Source organism: Sebastes umbrosus, chromosome 11 (assembly GCF_015220745.1).
Source record: "Sebastes umbrosus isolate fSebUmb1 chromosome 11, fSebUmb1.pri, whole genome shotgun sequence".
Lineage (NCBI taxonomy): Eukaryota > Metazoa > Chordata > Actinopteri > Perciformes > Sebastidae > Sebastes > Sebastes umbrosus.
The window spans coordinates 14,754,361-14,773,780 of NC_051279.1; the positions used below are offsets into that span (position 1 = coordinate 14,754,361).

At 40.9% G+C, this 19,420-nt stretch overlaps 2 protein-coding genes across 2 annotated transcripts in view; one reads left to right on the forward strand and one right to left on the reverse strand.

The window, feature by feature from the left end:
- Nucleotides 1-19,420, reverse strand: part of LOC119497380 (glutamate receptor ionotropic, NMDA 2D) — an 89,956-nt gene that overhangs the window by 69,533 nt on the left and 1,003 nt on the right. The gene's annotated exons all lie outside the window — the stretch shown is intronic.
- On the forward strand, nt 1,393-18,702 carry pitpnc1b (phosphatidylinositol transfer protein cytoplasmic 1b). The gene is made up of 10 exons (XM_037785531.1): nt 1,393-2,027; nt 7,803-7,951; nt 10,744-10,832; nt 11,082-11,089; nt 11,244-11,315; nt 13,595-13,687; nt 15,090-15,245; nt 16,221-16,284; nt 16,446-16,532; nt 18,146-18,702. The coding sequence occupies exons 1-10, from the start codon at nt 1,980-1,982 to the stop codon at nt 18,301-18,303; spliced, it is 924 nt and encodes a 307-aa protein (XP_037641459.1). The 5' UTR covers nt 1,393-1,979; the 3' UTR covers nt 18,304-18,702.

Here is a 19,420-nt window from a genome sequence, read left to right on the forward strand (position 1 = left end):
TTTCACATCTAACTCTGTGAATTAGGGATTTATTTCGACCAAACCAGAGTTGGTGATTGTTAGAACAGTGGAATGGAATGAAGTGTGTTTCGAAGATCAGGGAGGTAAAATGACTGTTGTCTGACTGGAGTCTGGTGGCTTTATTGTATGTTTTGTACATTAATAAATTTGAATAATTGTCCAAATCCGTGTTGATTTTAGCTATTATATATTCACTTCAAGAATAGAAGCGAAAATTAGCGTGTCCACTAGGGCTTACTCGAATGCTTCGAGGCTTTGACCGTTGCCATGGTAATCGACCTCCAAATCAGTATTCAAATTTGTATATATGTAGTACGTAGAAATAATGTATAAATCCCTGAAAATAGCCCATGAAATAAGGAATAATTCCACAACACTATTCATATTGAACATTAATTATTATCAGTTATTCTCAGAGGAATATCAATGTTTTTTATGTGTAGAGGTTTGTGTGTGTACATTAGTGCGGCAGCGGCACTGTACCGAAGCTTTGAATACATTCAAATATTACCCAAAAAGTGTTATTCGAGACAGCCCTAGTGTCCATCCGGGTGTTATGTTTCCATCATTGCCGATCGGAGCTGGAGCCGATAAATACCCGTGACAACTGCCTGAGTCATTTGTCCCGGGAATGAATGCCGATTGTAACCTTTTCCAATAAAGACAAAAGCCAGATGTTAGTGCGTTTTTTTTCACCAGTGGGAAAAGGGGCTTTAGTAAAGCAAGTGAATTCCACCGGAGAGTAAGAATCCAGGGCCGGTTATTGGTTTTGGCCCCCGTCAGAGTGACCCGGAGAAGCCAAACATCTGCTTCTCTTATTTGATGAGCAGGCAACAATATGTGCTTGGCAGCCGCTGTCGGCTCTCGCTCACACAAAAGGAGAGCGGTGCTGTGACTCAAGGACGGACACGGGCGAGAAATTATGACTGCTTCGATTCCTCTACTCATTGACTAAACACGGATTCAATTAAACCCCGGCTGAAGGTCGTGAGGTAATACAACGTAAGCGAGACTGGCGCTGTGCTTAATGGAAGTTCTCATGGCTCTGGTAATATTTAATCCAATGGCCCACCCTGACTACCCCCATGTGTCAGCCATTCATATACCCTGAGTGCTGTCATAACCTGAGTGTTGGGGGTCCTGTCTAAGGAATGTGCTGTCAACAAGCTGTGCTACTTAATGTTGCCAAATATAGAAAGATGATAGAGTGAAAACAGTGTTGGCGACAGAGAGGAAAGAACAGATAAAGATCAGAGAGAGGGAGGGAGAAGTGGGGGGGAGGTGACACAGGTGAGGAGGTAGTATAGTACAGTGGGCGGGGAGTGGATACTATGGGAGGGAGAGAAAAAAACAGATAAGAAGGGAACAGGCAAAGGAATTTTTTGAGGAACTGAAAGCAGCGAAGGGCAGTTGAGGGGAAAAGGGAGGAGCGCCGAGCAGACACCAAGGTTACGCATGAGAAATCCGAGGCGGAATTAAAGAAAGCACAGAGAGGCAGAGAAGGGACAGAACAGGTAGAGTCGGTTGGCTCTCAATCTTGCCTCATGGCTAATTACCACACTCAAGGAAAGCAAACAGAAACTAAAGTGAGAAAACAGCAAACAGAAAAGGGCAGTTGAAGGCAGGAGACGAGAAAGCAGAAGTAACAAGAAAAGGAGAGAGAGACGGCAGTTTATAAAGTCGGGTCCGGGAGATTAATTGAGGAAGAGAAACAAAACATTAGGCTGTAAGGAGTGAGCAAGGGAGGGAATAAGTAAGAAAACAGCAGATACTCATTGACAGAGAGCACTGGACTAATCTCAATGGATTACTGACATCAGCAAAACAAAGGAAGAAGAGCGTCAGAAAAGAGGTCACTCTGGTCCAGCGGCAGTGTATAGCTTGCCTGAGCCTGTCTACTATGCAAGACAGCTGAGACAGACACAGTTCACACAGACAGTCCTCTCTGTAACAGCACCATGTTGATGAAAGAGTACCGCATATGTATGCCACTGACTGTGGATGAGGTAAGTGTGTTTGTCTTTCCCACGCTCACACACACACACACACACACACACACACACAACCCTCCAACAACTTGAAATTGAAAAGACTAGAGAGGGGTTTTTGTTTCTAAAAGTGTTGTTTCAACTTGTAATCTTGAAAGTGTTAATGTGCTGATAAGAAAAGTGCCAACAGAGCACACAGACCTCCCGCGGCTGCTCTGTGGGCTCGCTGGCACACGGGGGGGGTATAGCGAAGAATGTTCAGCACCGGCGGGCCAATCTGATGGAGCCAAAGCACAACACCTGGCCGGCAGCATCATAGCGCTGCTGTTGTGTCTAAATTATCTCCCCATCTGTCGGCTTCTCCACTTCCTCCGCTTGCTTCAGCACACCTAGCAGCAGCACACAAAACTAGTTGGACTGGTTACTGCTTTGCAAGACCTAAACTCAAACAAAAGGCCTGCAGGTTTGTAAACAAAGGCGATCCGGCTAGAGAGTAAAACGTGGACGGACGAGGGAGTTATGCGTCAAAGTGCCCTTCAAAAGGAAACGTCCTCGTCACCTCCTATACCGTCCTCCCTCCCCCTTCAATTCTACCTGTTACCACAACAATGACAGTGACAAATAGCAGTCCAAAATAGGATTTACAGTATCAGTTCAGGGCACACAGAAACTTGAGCTGGCAGCAAATCCTCTTTCGCCTGAATGTAATGTAAGTTTAAGTGCAGCTTATTTGAGGCAGTATCAAATCGTGACAGTTTCCTCAGTCCAAGCCATTTACAACGTCCTTACCCTTGCTTCATTTTTAAAGGGGAATGGTGTTGATTTGCGGGTGTGACATATCCTCTAGTACTTTTGTAACACAATACGGCTCAGCGTGTGTTGAGGAATGTTCACTATTGTGTTCTGCTGACTGGTGGTGGCTGCAGTTCAGGTGGCAGAGTGGGTTAGTAGTACGGTTGGCGGTTCGATCACATGCTGACTGCGTCCTTGAGGCTCCCTGTGGGTGTAATTTTGCATAGAAGCAATTGCCAAATTAATCCAATCATCCAACCTCTCCCAAGACAGATTTACAGCTGTGTCATACTCTTTCCATACGCTGGAGCTGAATACACAATCAATTACAAATATTAAGATAAGGTTTTTGTATTTATTTTTGTCTCATTGTCATTGTCAGCAGACAGATCCAGAGTTACATAACAAAGTCTTTGCTCTTAGCATTTCATCACTGGGAAAAAAAAGTTGCCATGAGCTTTGCTTTGATCGTAAATTCTTTCATTTCTAGTTCCCGTCACACTGACACTCTCACTCTCCGCCCCACAATGATGAGCTATATTTACAATCAGGAATTTATGACAAATGCACAGCTTGTAAACAATCCTTACCTTTTTTTTAAAAAGACAGTAGGAGGAAAATACATGCCAAGAGCCGTCAAAGGATGAGTCTCTCAACACATAATTCATCCCAGCCATTCAAGTGCATAATAATATTATTGATTTAAGGACAGATAAGTCTTTGCAACTTCCTTTTTAGATTATTTTTTTTAGAAGGTGAAAGAGATTCACAACCTGCATGGGAGGAGCTCACTGCTCTGTAGTCTGTCAGACGTAAGACGGTGTAAACGCACCCATTTTCGTGATTAATTAAGTCCCATGAATACCTAATAAGTAAATATTGAACGTTGACATTCCACCGTAATTGGAACAAAAAGGAGGAGTGCCACATTGATGTCAGCAGAGTACACTGAAGGATAGCAAACAGATCTGCCCTCCTCTTTCTCTCTTCCTCCCCATCGTTCTCTGTTTCTACTTTTAATTAAAATAATGCTTTAGTGGCACACCAATATAGGGCAACAGAATGAATTACATTACGGTGGCCACAGCAGAACAGTTTAGTTGTTTGTGCTACGATTTTATGGCTTTTTTCATATTAACTTTAAAAACAAAGTTCACCAAAGTGATTTGCAATTAAAGCGAACACAATGCTGCACAGAGAAACAATGTTAAGGAGGAAAAGACAGATAGCAGCATCAGTGCAGAAACTGAAGTATTACTGTGTAAATTGTTCAAAAGGAAACACTGAATCTGTCAGGCTGAGCTCATCGAGATGCCCAAAGGCCTCGTCCTCTTTAGACTCGCTAACAGAAAATACTCCCGCCTCATCAGCATCGAGCACAAACTGGTGCTGCAGCAGAGAACAAAGTCCCCCCACCACTCCCTTCCCCTTAATTTAGACTCCCATGCATTCACCCTCACTGGCCAAATTAAATTTTGATGTCAGATATGGTCACTTGAGGGAAATCTTCATACACAGCAAGTGACTATTTAAAAAATGAAGCGCAAATAACAAAGCGTGCTCCTAAGCAGCACTGAGTAAGTGGCTGTCGGGACAAAGTCGGACTCAGCAACTATATTGCCGAACCTGCTGCCAGGACATTTTTCTGTCATCACTCCCACCAGCTACTTCCTCTTAGTGCCTGATGGTTATTATAATTTTCTCAATGGAGTGTGCAGTTCATTGATTAGTAGTAGTGGTATTACTGTATTGACTGGTTATTGAAGTCCTCAAAATTCCTTATGACCTTGAGGCCACCAATGTGAGAAACATCTTTCAGGTATATTTCAGTTGAATCCTTCTTAAATGTCAAGTCGAATAATTGTATTTACATAGCCTCAAATCACAAATTTGCCTCAAGGGGCTTTAAAATATGTACAGCATACATCACGCACTATCCTTCAAGAGTAACTAAACCCCCAAGACACTTTTTCAGCTGAAAACCAATATATATATGACTTTTTAGAGCAAATTAATTGAATTCTACATATTGAAAATATGCATAGCAACTGCCCTCTACTGGTTGAAACCTGGCTATTGCAATTGAATTTTGCTATTGGCCAATTCCGGAGGCAGATGACATGTATGGAGGCAACTTCTGTTAACCCCCTGCCCCCTCCTATAAAACCAAAGTGTCCCGACTCTGCAGAGTGCAGACTATGGAGAAAGGAGTATTAGCAAAGGTATAAGTGAAGAGTAACGGTTATCCTTTGACTTAGCCTGTGAATCGCATATGCTAATTGCTAGCGTTAATGCTAATCACTAGCATACACCAAGGAGGGTAAAAAGAGGAGCGTCATATCATTGGGGGTACATACGTACAACACATGCGCAGTGAAATCTGGTCTGCACGCACCAAAATTGAGCCAATAGCAACGCACGACCGCAGCTCCAGTTACACTACGCATGCGTCATACCCCGCTGCTCAAGACCGTGTTCAAGCCTCTTTCAATAAGCCTTGGCATTCACACAGATAGCGCTAATGCTAATCACTAGCATACACATATCCCAGCCTTGCATGTAAACTCAATTCACAAATATTTATGAGTGTATAGGGAACGGCAACCGCGGTGCATTCTGGGGCGCGTCGCCATTTTTGAGAGGATATACTAACGGACGGAATACTAACAAAACATCGGCTAATAGTGCATATTTAATCTGCCGGTATCTTGCAAAATGAAAGCCATAATGTTAGCGTTCCTTTGTGTCTGACTGTAGCCTTTACTATATATACTACATTTTGGCTTTTGGATTTTTTTCACTGTGCAGTGGCACTTGCGTTAAACAGCCACACTTACCCTTTAACCTCCAAAAATGGTGGACTTGCTGTCGGTGACATCACATTCCCGTTCCCTATACTGTATTTTGTCACCATAAGAGACCATTTACAGCACTCTTATCCAATCATAATCATAACAATAGTCAGCATACTAGCGATTAGCATCAGCGATTAGTGCTAGCGATAAGAATAAGCCAATTGAAAGGGTAACGGCTTTCACTGTAATTTAAAAACAGTGAAGTCCAGCTGAATGTTAAAGTAACGTAGACTAAACCCAGCAGTTCATGTGGTGTTTTTTATGTTCTATAACTGTAGCATGAAAGCACGGTGGAATTCGCAAGCTAGCTCGCTAACTAGTCAGCAACTTCAAGTCAAATTTAACAACTTAATGCTTCGTCCACACACTCTTGTCACAGTGTAGGAAAGCACATTGCTGTCGCCAGATAATCATCAGTCATTAAGACTGATTCACCAGATTTTGTAATGTGCTGAAGGCTTAATTTCCAGTCCACAGAAAACAAAGAAAAGGCTTGTGCCGTGCTGTTATTATAATGCTACACTAGTTACGGAAAATGGGCCGACAATAGACGCGATTGGGCACATTTTTTTTAATTTCCAGGGTAGAGGCACTTCAGCCAAAACTCTGGGGTTTAGTCAATCTTTCAACACTGTTTAGATAAAGAAAACTCCCAAACAACTTTTAATTGGGGGGGGACGACCTCGGGAGGAGCAACAGAGGACTGACAGATGTGCAATAGATATATTGTATCTATTAATATATTATCTAGAAAGAAATAATGAAATAAAGTTGTGTACAAGCTCCAAAATTTAAATTGAGATTGTATAACTACTGTGGCTACAACAACATTAGCCTATGGGATAATGCTGAATGCTAAAATGTAGTATAACAGTAGCACACATGGAGAAGAGTCTCACTGTGATGTCAGAACTGTAATATCTACCTAAAGTCTGCTATAACATTAGCTAGCATTGGCCTCCAAAAGCTAATAGTCTTGCCAAACCAAGAGAGGCTGTAACCGCAAAACCTCTGAGAGACATGAAATCAGCAACGGTGCCTTTTTTTGCTAATGAATTCAACTTTTTATTTGTAAGATGAAAAATATGAGTTCTTTCAAATGTTACATAGTATTATTTTAAGACATCTGAAAACCTGCTCAATTTAAATTTTCCTTGTTGCGTGCTAGGCAGTGGTGTAAGAAAATATTAATACACGAGTATCGCGACATTATGTTGTGTGATACTGTATCGACTCTCCAAAACACTGTATTGATTTTTTAATTATCCTCTTAGAAATCAGACAGCCCTCCGTCGGGCACGGCTTTTTGATCTTTTGGAGGATGTAGCGGGCTCAGTTTTAAATCTAGTGAAGTTATTGGCAACATATGAAACTAGAAAACCTAAGGAATCCATTGTTACCAACTACTAGCTTGTCGTGAAAGAAGCTAAATAACGCTCCAAAGTTATGCAAACTTTTAACTGTCATGGCCATTTTCATAGGGGTCCCTTGACCTCTGACCTCAAGATATGTGAATGAAAATTGGTGCTATGGGTATCCACGAGTCTCCCCTTTAAAGATATGCCCAATTTATGCTAATCCCATGTAGTTTAGGGCAAAAACTAGGGCTGCACGATATAAGGAAAATATGTGATATGCGATAATATTGCTGAATATCGCGATAACAATATTACTTGTGATAAATAAACAGATATTGAAATGTACTCACTTCTGCCTTTTTCAGTATACTATTAAGAAACAACAAATTGCTTGTTGAATTAGAGAAGTGAAAGGAAATTAATTCCAACATTCATTTATTGAACAAATTAAACGCTGAACTGAACACAAAAGACACCATGTTCTTTATACTATGACAACTTTCCTAAAATTAAATTAAAGAAATTGCAATATATTGAATCGTTAGCCCAGTAACATGATACGTATCATATCGCCAGATTCTTGCCGATACACAGCCCTAATGCTACAATCAACAAACACTTTGTGAATGAAACTAACACTGCACTCAAATTTTGTCAATTTGGATGGCTTTTGATGATTTTGCTTTGAGCGTCACGTTTTCTCACCAGTTTTTTTTCTCTCTCTCTTTTCACCCCCTCTCTATCCTCACCTCCATACACCTGATCCTAAACCTCTCCTCGGGCTCCAGTACAGGATTGGTCAGCTGTACATGATCAGTAAGCACAGCTGTGAGCAGAGTGGTGGTGGAGAAGGGGTGGAGGTGGTGAGGAATGAGGCAGATACGCACCCCCAGCATGGCCCGGGACAGCTAACAGAGAAGCGAATCTACCTTAGCAGGTAGAGTGCACCTTGACTGCGTTGCACCAACACGTATAACTCTGGTGATTTGCAAGCTGAGCCATATCCTCGAGTTGTCAGCTCTGTTATTACGATAACTGATTGTGTTCAATCTTTGACCTCTCACTTTACTGTAAAGCTTTACGCTCTATAGATCCACTTTGCAGGTATCACTACTGACAAGCAATAAAACATCATTTCAACACAGTAACACCCTCACTGCAGTGTAACCTGCCCACATTCAAAGTCCAAGTACCTACTACCTGAAACATGTTGAGGCCTATACTGTGCAATTACAGTAGACCTGTAATTGTACCATGAGGTCATTATACAAGTATTCTGATTGTGTAAGTACAGGCTCTCAGCTGAGGGAAAAACACGTCATCCTGATTCATAAAAACTATCTCTGTTGGCAAATCAAGGCTGGTCACACTGCCAAAATGTGTGCTCACATTTAATAATAATAATAATAATAATAATAATAATAATAATAATAATTAAAAAATCAATAATAATAATAATAATAATAATAATAATAATAATAATAATAATATATTTTTTTATCACGCTTGTCGGAATCAGTATCGGGAAGGAAAAAATGGTATCAGAACATCTCTAATGGTTACACTTTTCTTCAACACACATTTAATAGGTATTTACAAACAGTGTATAAACACTAAATCAATGTTTTATAACACACTAATGTAGCTGTAAGCTCATATAAGGACGTTTGAAAAGATTACTGAAGAACAGTTCGCCATTTTTTAAACTAGTGCAGTGCCCGTTCGAAACGGGCCGATTGTTTGCAGCTTTCTGGAGAACCGCTCATATAAACAACCTCACACTCGACCCTGCGCTTCCTCGGGTCCTGAGCAATACTCCTGCAATGATATAGTTGCATCCTGCGTATGCTAGAGTATGTGCGTCATTTAGGATCAACAGAGAGCAAGCTGTACCCAGCATGCCGTTCGGCGGTTTAACATCTAATAAGGGTCCCCTCTCAATACACTACACAGTGTAACGCACTACTAATAAATACGTCCTATAGATCTCAAGAGCTTGCATTCGACACTGCGCTTCCTTGAGTCCTCAGCGATACAAGTGTGAAGTCGATCGGATGAACGGCTGTCGAGAAAATCGAAGGACATACAGAGACTCCTTCCATTTTAGTTAGATATGCTTATTTGCTTTACGACGGCGAGTTAGATGAGAAGATTGATACAGGAATACTTACATCTGTATGTTAAATATGTACCTGGAGCCAACAGCTTAGCTTAGCTTAGCATAAAGACTGAATACAGGGGAAACCGCTGTCCAAAGGTGACAAAATCTGCCTACCAGCACCGCTAAAGCTCACTAAATAACATGTTATATCTCTCTGATTTAATCCATACAAAAAGTGACAAAAACAACCATCTGTTGTTTTATGGGGGGTTATTTGTTGGCTGGGAGCGGTTGTCAGGCAACCAGCGGACACTCCAGGAAGTTACTGCTTCGACCTTAGATAACGTCCAGCACATAACCCTCCATAAAACAGCAGATTGTTTTTACACTTCTCTTTTGTGACAATTACGACGTATTTATTAGTGAACTTCAGAGGTGCTGATAGGTGGATTTTGTTACCTTCACACAGTCAGGCTAGCTGTTTCCTACTGTTTTCAGTGTTTATGCTAAGCTAGGCTAACCAGCTGTAGCTTCATATCTACCGTACAGACATGAAATCTCATCTAACTCTCTCGCCAAAAATCAAAAATCAAAAGTGTATTTCCCAAAATATCAAACCATTGCTTTAATGCGTTTTTGAACAACTATTGTGATTTATTAACCAGGTGCATGATTATATATATATTTTTTTTATTTATAAATATTTCTAAAAGCTGAGGCTAAACAGTTTTAAAGCTGTCTGTGAATACATTAATAAACACTTACAAATGTCCATATAGCTAATTACAACTATGTTAGAGTGTGTTATCAACCATTCATGTGTTTACATAGCGCTTATAGGCTTTAAATAGGGTGTGTTAAAAGAAAGTGCTTCAAGCTACAATCGTCAAAGTAAACAAGGAAGTATGTGAGAAATTTCAGGACTGACATGCTGCAATTATTTTTCAAACTGCTGGCATGTGGATCTATACATAACGGCAGTGTCTATGTTTACGTGCTGAAAGGAAGCGTTTTGTTTGCTTTGTGTTCAGGGTGACAGTCCATTACTCGATGAATTGTGATTACAGTGAACGCTCAGTCTAAAAAAACCCAACCAGAGTTCTCTTTTAACTCAAAATTCCTTCCCTAACCCTAAGCTAACCTCACTCATTACCCTAATGTAACCTCAACTCTTTATTCTAATCACCACTATAAACCCAAAGCCTAATCCTAAAATAAACTCTTACAGAAGTAAAGAAATGTTCTCACTGTGGAGGATTTTCCTAATCTTTCTGTGCTTGTGGGACGTTTGGTCTTCATTAGTAAAGATATGCTGGAACACACACACACACACACACACACACACATAGTGTGTCACACGTACAGTGAGTGCAAAATGTATTTTACCTCAATCATCATGTTCTGACATGTGACCTAGAAGCTACAGTAGCAATTCATCACCACAGGTGTAATTGGGAATGAGTCATAAAAATGAACGCAGTGGTGAGAGTAGCCTACAGGTAATCTGGCTATAAATGGCACAAAAACCACTTAGGATCTCTCTGTCTCCCTCCATAATCTCTACCTCCTGCTATTCCCCTCTTCCACTCTCTCACTGTGAGTCTTCTTTCTTCCTGTTTTGCGTTCAGCAAACTGCCGTCCTGGGTGAGCGCATTCGTCCCGCGGTTCTTCTATGTGACAGAAAAGGCCTGGAACTTCTACCCGTACACCATCACAGGTTTGTGTGTTTGTGTTTGAGTGCCTTTGTTTGTGTTAAACATCAGCTTACTTTCACCCCAATGCATTATACAAAACTTATTTACTTTTAACAGCTGGTTTTCCAAGTGCCATCAAATATTCATCACTATGTATGCATGTATTCCCCCATGGTAACGTGTATGTGTGTGGGAGCAATTGCGTGCTCATGCATGTATGAGTAACTAATGCTGTTTCTCCCTTTCCATATTGAACGTCCCTGGTGCTGCAGAGTACTCAGTAAGTATTCTCACACATCATTTACTGTACGTGAATGCAACAGAGCTCATCTCTTTCCAGTATCTGTGGATCTAATCTGCAGCTTGCTTCCACTCTCTCTATCTCTGCCCTCAACCCCCTTTTTCCTCCATTTTTACCTCTTGTCACCCCGCAGGTATCATTCCTCCCCAAGTTCAGCATCCGCATTGAGACGAGATTCGAGAACAACAACGGCGATAACAGCAATGTGAGTATGAGAGGGAGCGAGAGGTGAGAAAGATGGAGTGATTAGGGAAGAGAGGGGGAGGAGAAAGACAAGGGGGGGGGAAGGAGAGAAATTGCAATTTTCGCTGCAGCACAAAGAAAATGTTCATCACATTGATGTGCCCATTACGAGGAAAACAAGCAAAACACAAAATGCAGTATTGGCAGATCTATTAACCAGACATGCAGCGGCGGTGAGCACCGCTGCCATGCTGCATTTTATCAAAGGCGAACGCACATAAACACACACAGAAAGTCAGAGACAATTGAAGCTCTGTCTGGCCCTTGTGTTTGTGCTCTGTAATCAAGGAAACAGTCAAGTAACAAGAACCAACATGTCAAAATATGGAGATCTACAGTTCAGCTTGTGGAGAAAAATGTGTGGAATCTTGTTTCATGTCACAAAGTTACAGGTTACATAAGTTTTATTCCAAACAAACACAAATTCATAAAGTTGTGCATGAACTACGCACATCATTATTTAAGCTAAGAATTGTATTTAAGAACAAATCTGAGGTATTTTTACTTTCCTTAAGTATTTTCTTTTGATGCTACTAATATCTCTACTCCACTATATTTATGTATGTGACAGCTGTAGTTACTAGTTACTTTACAAATTAGGTAACACATACAAAAGTTTATGAATTACTTATAAATTATGATTCCTTGTTATAAGAGCTGTCCCAAATACCATTTTTTGGGCTTCGAAGCTCCGGTGAGAAATATTGGAAGGTATTCGAAGCTTTGGGACAGTGCCGCTACCTCACTACTGTACACACACACTCACGCACCTCTACACATAACAAACAGCGAAATCCATCTAAGAATAACTAATAATAATTAATGTTGAATATGAATGATATATAATATGGGATTATTATTACATACTTATATATATATATATATATATGTATATATATATATATTTATAAAACATAAAAAGAAAAAACAAAGCATTCAAATACTGATTTGGAGGTTGATTACCATGGCAACGGTCGAAGCTTCGAAGCATTCGGGTCAGCCCTATTTGTTATACATTTAACTACCCAACAGTTTATACAATTAGAGCTGAAACAATTACTCTATTTGATCATTTTTTACGTTCTTTTTCTTGCAAAAACAACAAACATTTCATTCCTCCAGTTTCTCAAATGTGAGGATTTACTCCTCTTTTGTCATTACTTTAATTATTTTATTTTATTTTTTCACTTTGAATGAAACTAATCTTCAATTGCAGCCTTATATAGAAAAGTTTAAAAAAATGTGCTCCACATCAACCAAGCAAAACAGTAAAATGCTGCTTATACATTAAATCATGAGTAATAATAATCTAATGAAATAGTATATAATAGTATAACAGTCACAGGGGCTGTTTTTCTGCATATTGAATATTTAAGCTTTTGATACTTTAAATACATTTTCCTGGTTTTACTTATATACTTTTACTTAAGTATTTTCACTGCAAGAGTTTTACTTGTAATGGAGTATTTTTATAGTGTGGTATTAGTACTTTTAGATGAGTAATGGATATGATTACTACCAGCACTGTCAAGGCTGTATAGGTCTCTGTATGAATATCTACAGAAAAGGGAGAGACAATGACGAGGAAACCGTGAGAGCTTCATGCCCTGAGCACATTGTAAAAAAAAACAACACAATACAACCAGCTAATGCAACTCATTCCATAAGAGGGAGCAAGACCTTGGGTAGACACAGACCAACAACAGCACCACAAGAGCGTGGCGGGCTATTATCTAACGGCATGTTTTTCTTATTTGTTAGTTTTCAACTGTGAAATGAACAACTTCAGCGGGGCATTAGAACACATTTTGAACAAGGTCAGATAAAAGTGCAGTCCCCCCCCCCTCTCTCTCCCTCGCTTCCCTCGATTCCCTCGATTCTCTCTCAAGGAAAAGTGTATTCTGCTCTCATAACTCTTCTTTTTCCCCTCTCTTTTAATATCTCTCACACGTCCTTGTTTTTTTTCTCCCCCATCTCCCCCTCCTCTGTCTGTTCTCTCCTCTGTTTGCTCCAGTGTGATTTGCTCCAAGGGCCTAAGGGTGGGATATAGTGAGGGGTGTTATGGTGTGTGACCTCAGTTTTCTACACAGTTACTCATCCACTCTCATCCCCCCTCTCCACTGAATGAGTGACTGCATGTGTGTGAGAGTATGGGTGGTGAGTGTGTGTGTGTGTGTGTGTGTGTGTATGTGCGTCTGCTCTAATTATACTGAATGACCTCCCCCATCTGTTTGGATGTAGGTGTTCGGGGACACGCCGACTCCAGCAGAGGATGTGAGTTTCCTGGATATCCTGAGTGACCCCATCCCTGAAAAGCACTACAAAGAGTCAGAGGTACGCATTGTTCGGATACATGCACACAAACATGTGAATGTGCAGTCACATAAAGGCAAAAACAAATGATAGAAAAAACTATTATGAACCTATTGAGGTTTTTGCCAAGGAAAAGCTGCATAATCGCATTAAAGGGGACCTATTATGCTCCTTTTCAGGTTCATACTTGCATTTTGGGTTTCTACTAGAACATGCTTACATGTTTTATTGTTCAAAAAACACTTTACTTTTCTCATACTGTCAGCATGAATATACCTGTATTTACCCTCTGTCTGAAACACTCCGTTTTAGCACACGTCTCTTTAAGCCCCTCTCCCGAAAAAGCCCAGTCTGCTCTGATTGGTCGGCGTTTCCGGGTCTCCCACATCTGCACTGTCGCTGTCTTGACAGCGTCACTGGAGCCAGGGACTCACTGTGTGTGTCAACTACACAGAGTTTAGCGGTACTTCTACCGTGAAAAAATAACCAAAGTTTCTAAACTAATAACTTCACACAGTACACTCTCCAGCAGGAATCTGTTCCAAAATCTGGGAGAAATACAAGCAATATAGAAACCAAGATTACAGGATTCCCTGACCTTTTGTTCCTAATGCTAATGCTAATGCTAATTCCACCATGCTTTAATGCTACACTGGTGGTTACAGAAAATGAGCAGAACAAAGTGATCTCTCATCTGGCGATAGCAATGTGCTTTCCTATGCTCCCAGCAACAAGAAATGATTTTTCGGGGCGGTTCCACAACGGTGGTGAAAAGAGTTAGTCTGAAGCCTTGCTGTCAATTATAGTTCTTAGAAAGAAACTCGGAATCGGCCAAGAAAATTACAATTAGTGCATCTCTAGAAATAATGGCTCGTAATGCACATATGTAGACACCGGCACATAAATGATGACATACAAATGCAAAAAAAACACACCTTTTTTCATATCGACTTTGCTTTACTGGCTTGCCTTTTTGCTTTTGAAAGAGCATAAATCAGTAATACACCCACACGCCTCCATTCCCTCTCCACCGTGGTTTAACACTTCTTTACTCCCTTCAAGTCCTTAGAGACAAGGGTCAATTCACAGCCCTGTGTACACAGAACCATGCAGACAAGCACCCATCAACACAGAAGCATATACACACATGCATTCACACACAAACAAAAAAAAAGCAACAATCTCATAGATTAAGTGACAGGGTGAAAACGTAAAATCGCAAACACATAAACTTCACAATGTGTGTTATCACACTTTCCTCCTATGGGCTGTGTTGAGCAACAATCTGCTTGCACTTCCACAAACACATATCACACATACACACCCATAGTTCTCCCCTCCCCCCCCTGAAAGACGCCTCACAGGGCCAAAGTTTCTGCAGAATCAGCAAGTAACATATAGAGCCACTGTTTACTCTGTGCAGGACCCGAGTCGCTGGCAGTCAAGTAAAACTGGCCGAGGGCCTCTGGAGGAAGGCTGGAGAGACGACCACAAGCCTATTATGTGCTCCTATAAGAGGGTGCAGTGCAGCTTCGAGGTGTACGGCTTCCAGACCAGGACGGAGGATTTCGTACACAGAGTGAGACAGCTTTGTTTTTTTCCCCAATCATGCCTTTTCCCTGGATCAAGAGACACAATCTGCAACTAATGTTACAAGCCCATATAGGTGTAATACAAAGTGCCAAAATTAGAATTTACAGCTATTTGGATTTAATAAAGAGCTGTGCTTCATTCATGCATTGATTTCTGCATGTTGGATTCTTTATACACCTACAGTAAAATGATGATCCTCTACCATCCTTATTGCTTATTTGTTATTTGAATGTGCCATGTGTTGCATATTGACACAAATAAATCATTACGACATTAATTTCCAGACATTAGTATAATTACAAAGACCATCGCCAAGAAGGCTCTTTGCCTCAGATGACCTGAGCTTTATGTAATCCAACATTAGATCCGATTTATTGGAAAACTTGCTGTATTGTTTTGTACAACAAGAACCATAAGAGGGCCTCTGTTGTTCTGGCACAAGCAAAGCAAACGTTTTCAAAGTTTCTCACAGTGGAAGTTGGTGGAACAAGTCAAAGAGCTGATAAAAACTTTCCACACATTTATCCCCCACAATGAATCAAAGCAATGAAGCAAAGCAATTACGCGTGAAGGATAAACCGAAAGCACTAAGAACAAACTAGCAACGCCCTTCCTCCAACATTGTTACTGCAAAGAAAGAACGTTTACAGGAATGCTGTTTCAGTTTTGACTAAGCTTTAAGTAAGTAGTTTTAAGCAAATAACACCACTGAGATAAGATGTAAGTGAGATGTAAGTTTCCACTTATCTCAGATAAGTTACCCCTTATCTCAACCATGATCTCATTCATTTAAAGTGATTACACAAAGGTGTCACCATTATTCTAACAATATGTGTATTTAATGACGCACTATGAAGCATTTCAGACACACATGTCACACGTCTAAATTCAAAGCACTATGAAACATGTTTGTTGACATTTTCTTCTTCCTGCTATGTTTTTGTTTCTTGTGTTATTTTAGAACATCCGAGACATTCTTCTGGTTGGCCACAGGCAAGCCGTAACGTGGATAGACGAATGGCACGGTGGGTCACGATGCAAAATTTTACATATTACAGATACAAGATAAAACGCAACAGAAAGAGTTGTATTTTTGAATACGCACCCCGTGAAATTTAATACATATTTCATACTCTATTTCTGACGCTTTGTGTGTGTGTGTGTGTGTACTTTGCTTTCCCCACAGGGCTGAGTTTGGAGGAGGTGAGAGAGTACGAGCTAGCGATGCAAGAGAAGACCAACAGCAAAGTCAAATCCAGCCAGAACAACACAGGTGAGGTTGCAGCTCCTGACCTGCACTGTACTGAAATACCACAGATGATGGGAGGGGGGACAGAACGGGGGGAGAGGAGAGAGAATACAGCTGGATGTGAGACCAGTGAAGGGAGAGAAAGAGAGAGAGAGAGAGAGAGAGAGAGAGAGAGAGAGAGAGAGAGAGAGAGAGAGAGAGAGAGAGAGAGAGAGAGGACTAGATGAAAAGAGCAGTAAGGTGGAAATGTATATTTGTGCTCCGCGGTAATTATTCCTGCATTTAATTTCAGCCTAATAAGCAGCGCATACAGCAGGAGATGTAGAGGAAGTACAGGGAGACACACATTTTTAGATTCTACAATAAATCTGAGCAGGTATTTTGTATTTATTTAGCCCACCATGTTATCCATTGCTGTCAACAGACTGCAAAATAGTATGAATGAATAACTGTAATGCTAACAGGCTTGAACAGAGGCTGGTTGCACCACTAGTAGTGCCTTAGCTGTGCCCTACAAGTACCCAGATGGCTGGTGCACATCTGTGGGAGAGAAAAAGGAGAGGGAAGAGCAGTCAGGAGGCATTTCACTACACAAGGAGCAGTGAGGAGGGAGAGACAGAGGGTGCATGCCCAGAAAAGCACGACAGAAAGACAGATGTAAGGGGGGGGAGAAGAGTGTACGCTGGCTCATGAAGTGATAATGCCACTGCGTCGGTCTGATAAACAGTGTAATGCAGCCACCTGCTGAACTTTCCCCATCAACAGCCCTCTCAACATAAATAACCAGCCATTGCAGCACTTAGCTGCAAATGTCAGCCCTGGTGGGGGTCTGTGTCTGGGCATATGTGTCGTGTGTGTTGTGTGTTGTGTGCGTGTGTGTTGTGTGTGTGTGTGCATGTGTGTGTGTATGTGGTCACCCTGCCCCCTGCTGGTTAGTCTGGTGAACCTCAGCTGGATGTGAGAGATATCAAAGGTAGAATTCCCAGTATGGCCTGTAGCTTCTTGCTGCCTGCGCTCTCTCTCTCTCTCTCTCTCTCTCTCTCTCTCTCTCTCTGTGTGATGATGAGAGACATCAAGCTGCAACAAATCTGCAGTCATTGCTCAACCTGCTGCAGCTTGCTGCACCGCCATGACCCCCTACAGGCCGAACGCCGCCACTGCGTTTGTCTCTGCACAGACCGAATGATAGTTTTCATTTCATTCATCTGCCGTAATAAAAGTAAATGGATGTCATTTATTCTAGAGAATCTAATAAAAAGCCGGGTGTGTGGGTTGAATACCAATAAGGGATTTAACTAATGGGAATCTAAATGTACGACACAGATCTTAAGTATACTTAAATAAATGGAAAACTCAAACAGTTGTCCCTCTGTTTCTCTTCTTCTCAGCGCCTCTTTTGCTTTTCTTCCTCTTTTAGCTCTGTACTGTTGTTTTCTTTCATGTCATGTGTATCTCCTTCTCGCTCCATCTCTCAGTAGTCTGCCAACTTCAAATTCAATCTGCTTTATTGGCATAACAAGCATTTGTGTTGTCAAAGCAAACAGAGAAGGATAATCATGGATAAATGAAAAAGGAACAATTTTAAAAAGTGTCCCTCTCTCTATCTCTCTCTCTCTATATATATCTTTATCTCTCAGGCCCACCGGCTGCCTCTCGTCCTGTGTTCTCTCGCTCCATCTCAGTGACAGATGAACGTTCCCTCAAGAAGATGGGAGTGACGACTGCGGCCATGTCTGACCCCCCTGCCTCCTCTGTGCCTCACAGTTCCATTCGCCTCAACTCAACCCCTGAATGATGCCTCTCATACAGACGCACGCTCACACATTTACTGTACAGCGCATACACACAGAAAACAATGTTCCAAAATATAATGCTAAAGCGAGCAGCTGGTTAGCTTAGCTTAGCATAAAGACTGGGAACAGGGGGAAACTGCTAGCCTGTCCAAAGGTCACAAAATCTGCTTACCAGCACTTCTAAAGATCACTTATTAACATCCTGTTTGTTTAATCCGTACAAAAACCAAAGTATGAAAATGACATGTGTTAGTATATAACTGTAAAACACTAAATACGTACGATATAAGTACGATATAACATTAGAGCTGCAATGATTAATCGATAAGTTCTCAAATATTAAATTATTCGGCAACTATTTGGATAATCAATTAATCAGTTTGAGTAATTAAAAAAAAAAAGAAAATCCAAATCCTCTGATTCCATGGTCCTAAATGTGAATATGTTCTGGTTTCTTTACTCCTCTATGACAGTAAACTGGATATCTTTGAGTTACGGACAAAACAAGACATTTGAGGACGTCACCTTGGGCTTTGGGAAACACTGATTTCATGACAATTTCCACATTTTCTGACATTTTCTAAAACAAACTAATCGATTAATCGAGAAAATAATCGGCATATTAGTCGACAATGAAAATAATCGTTAGTTGCAGCCCTATATAACACGTTAATAAATAATCTTTAGATGCGCTGGTAGGCGGACTTTGGAACGATTTGTCAGGGTAAAGCTGGTTTCCCGTTTCCAGTCTTTGTGCTAAGCTGAGATAAGTTAAGCTAAGCTAGAGAAATGGCAGCTGGCTCCATATTTACTGTACAGATATGAAAACTGAATCGATCTTCTAATCTAATTTTCCAGCAGATATATATCGTGCCTTGCAATGAAACTTGTGAGCTCGTGTTTACAACTTGGGAAGTCATGTACACAATATGCTTGGCGTTCAAGTGGTTAAGTCGCAAGAAAAAGAGGAAAAAGAGGAAAGAGGAGGCCGTTGGGAATATCAACATTTTCCTCAAACATATTTTACAATTTAAGAAGAAAAGAAATATACGACCAAAATGACTTATTATGCAACGAAAAAGTACCTTCCATGGCATCCGCCATTTCTGACAACGTCAA

Coding starts and splice junctions, on each gene's coding strand:
- pitpnc1b (XM_037785531.1), top strand. CDS start 1,980: ATGTTGATGAAAGAGTACCGCATATGTATGCCACTGACTGTGGATGAG. Junction 7,952..10,743: donor AAGCGAATCTACCTTAGCAG/GTAGAGTGCACC, acceptor TTTTGCGTTCAG/CAAACTGCCGTCCTGGGTGA. Junction 16,285..16,445: donor GTGGATAGACGAATGGCACG/GTGGGTCACGAT, acceptor CTTTCCCCACAG/GGCTGAGTTTGGAGGAGGTG.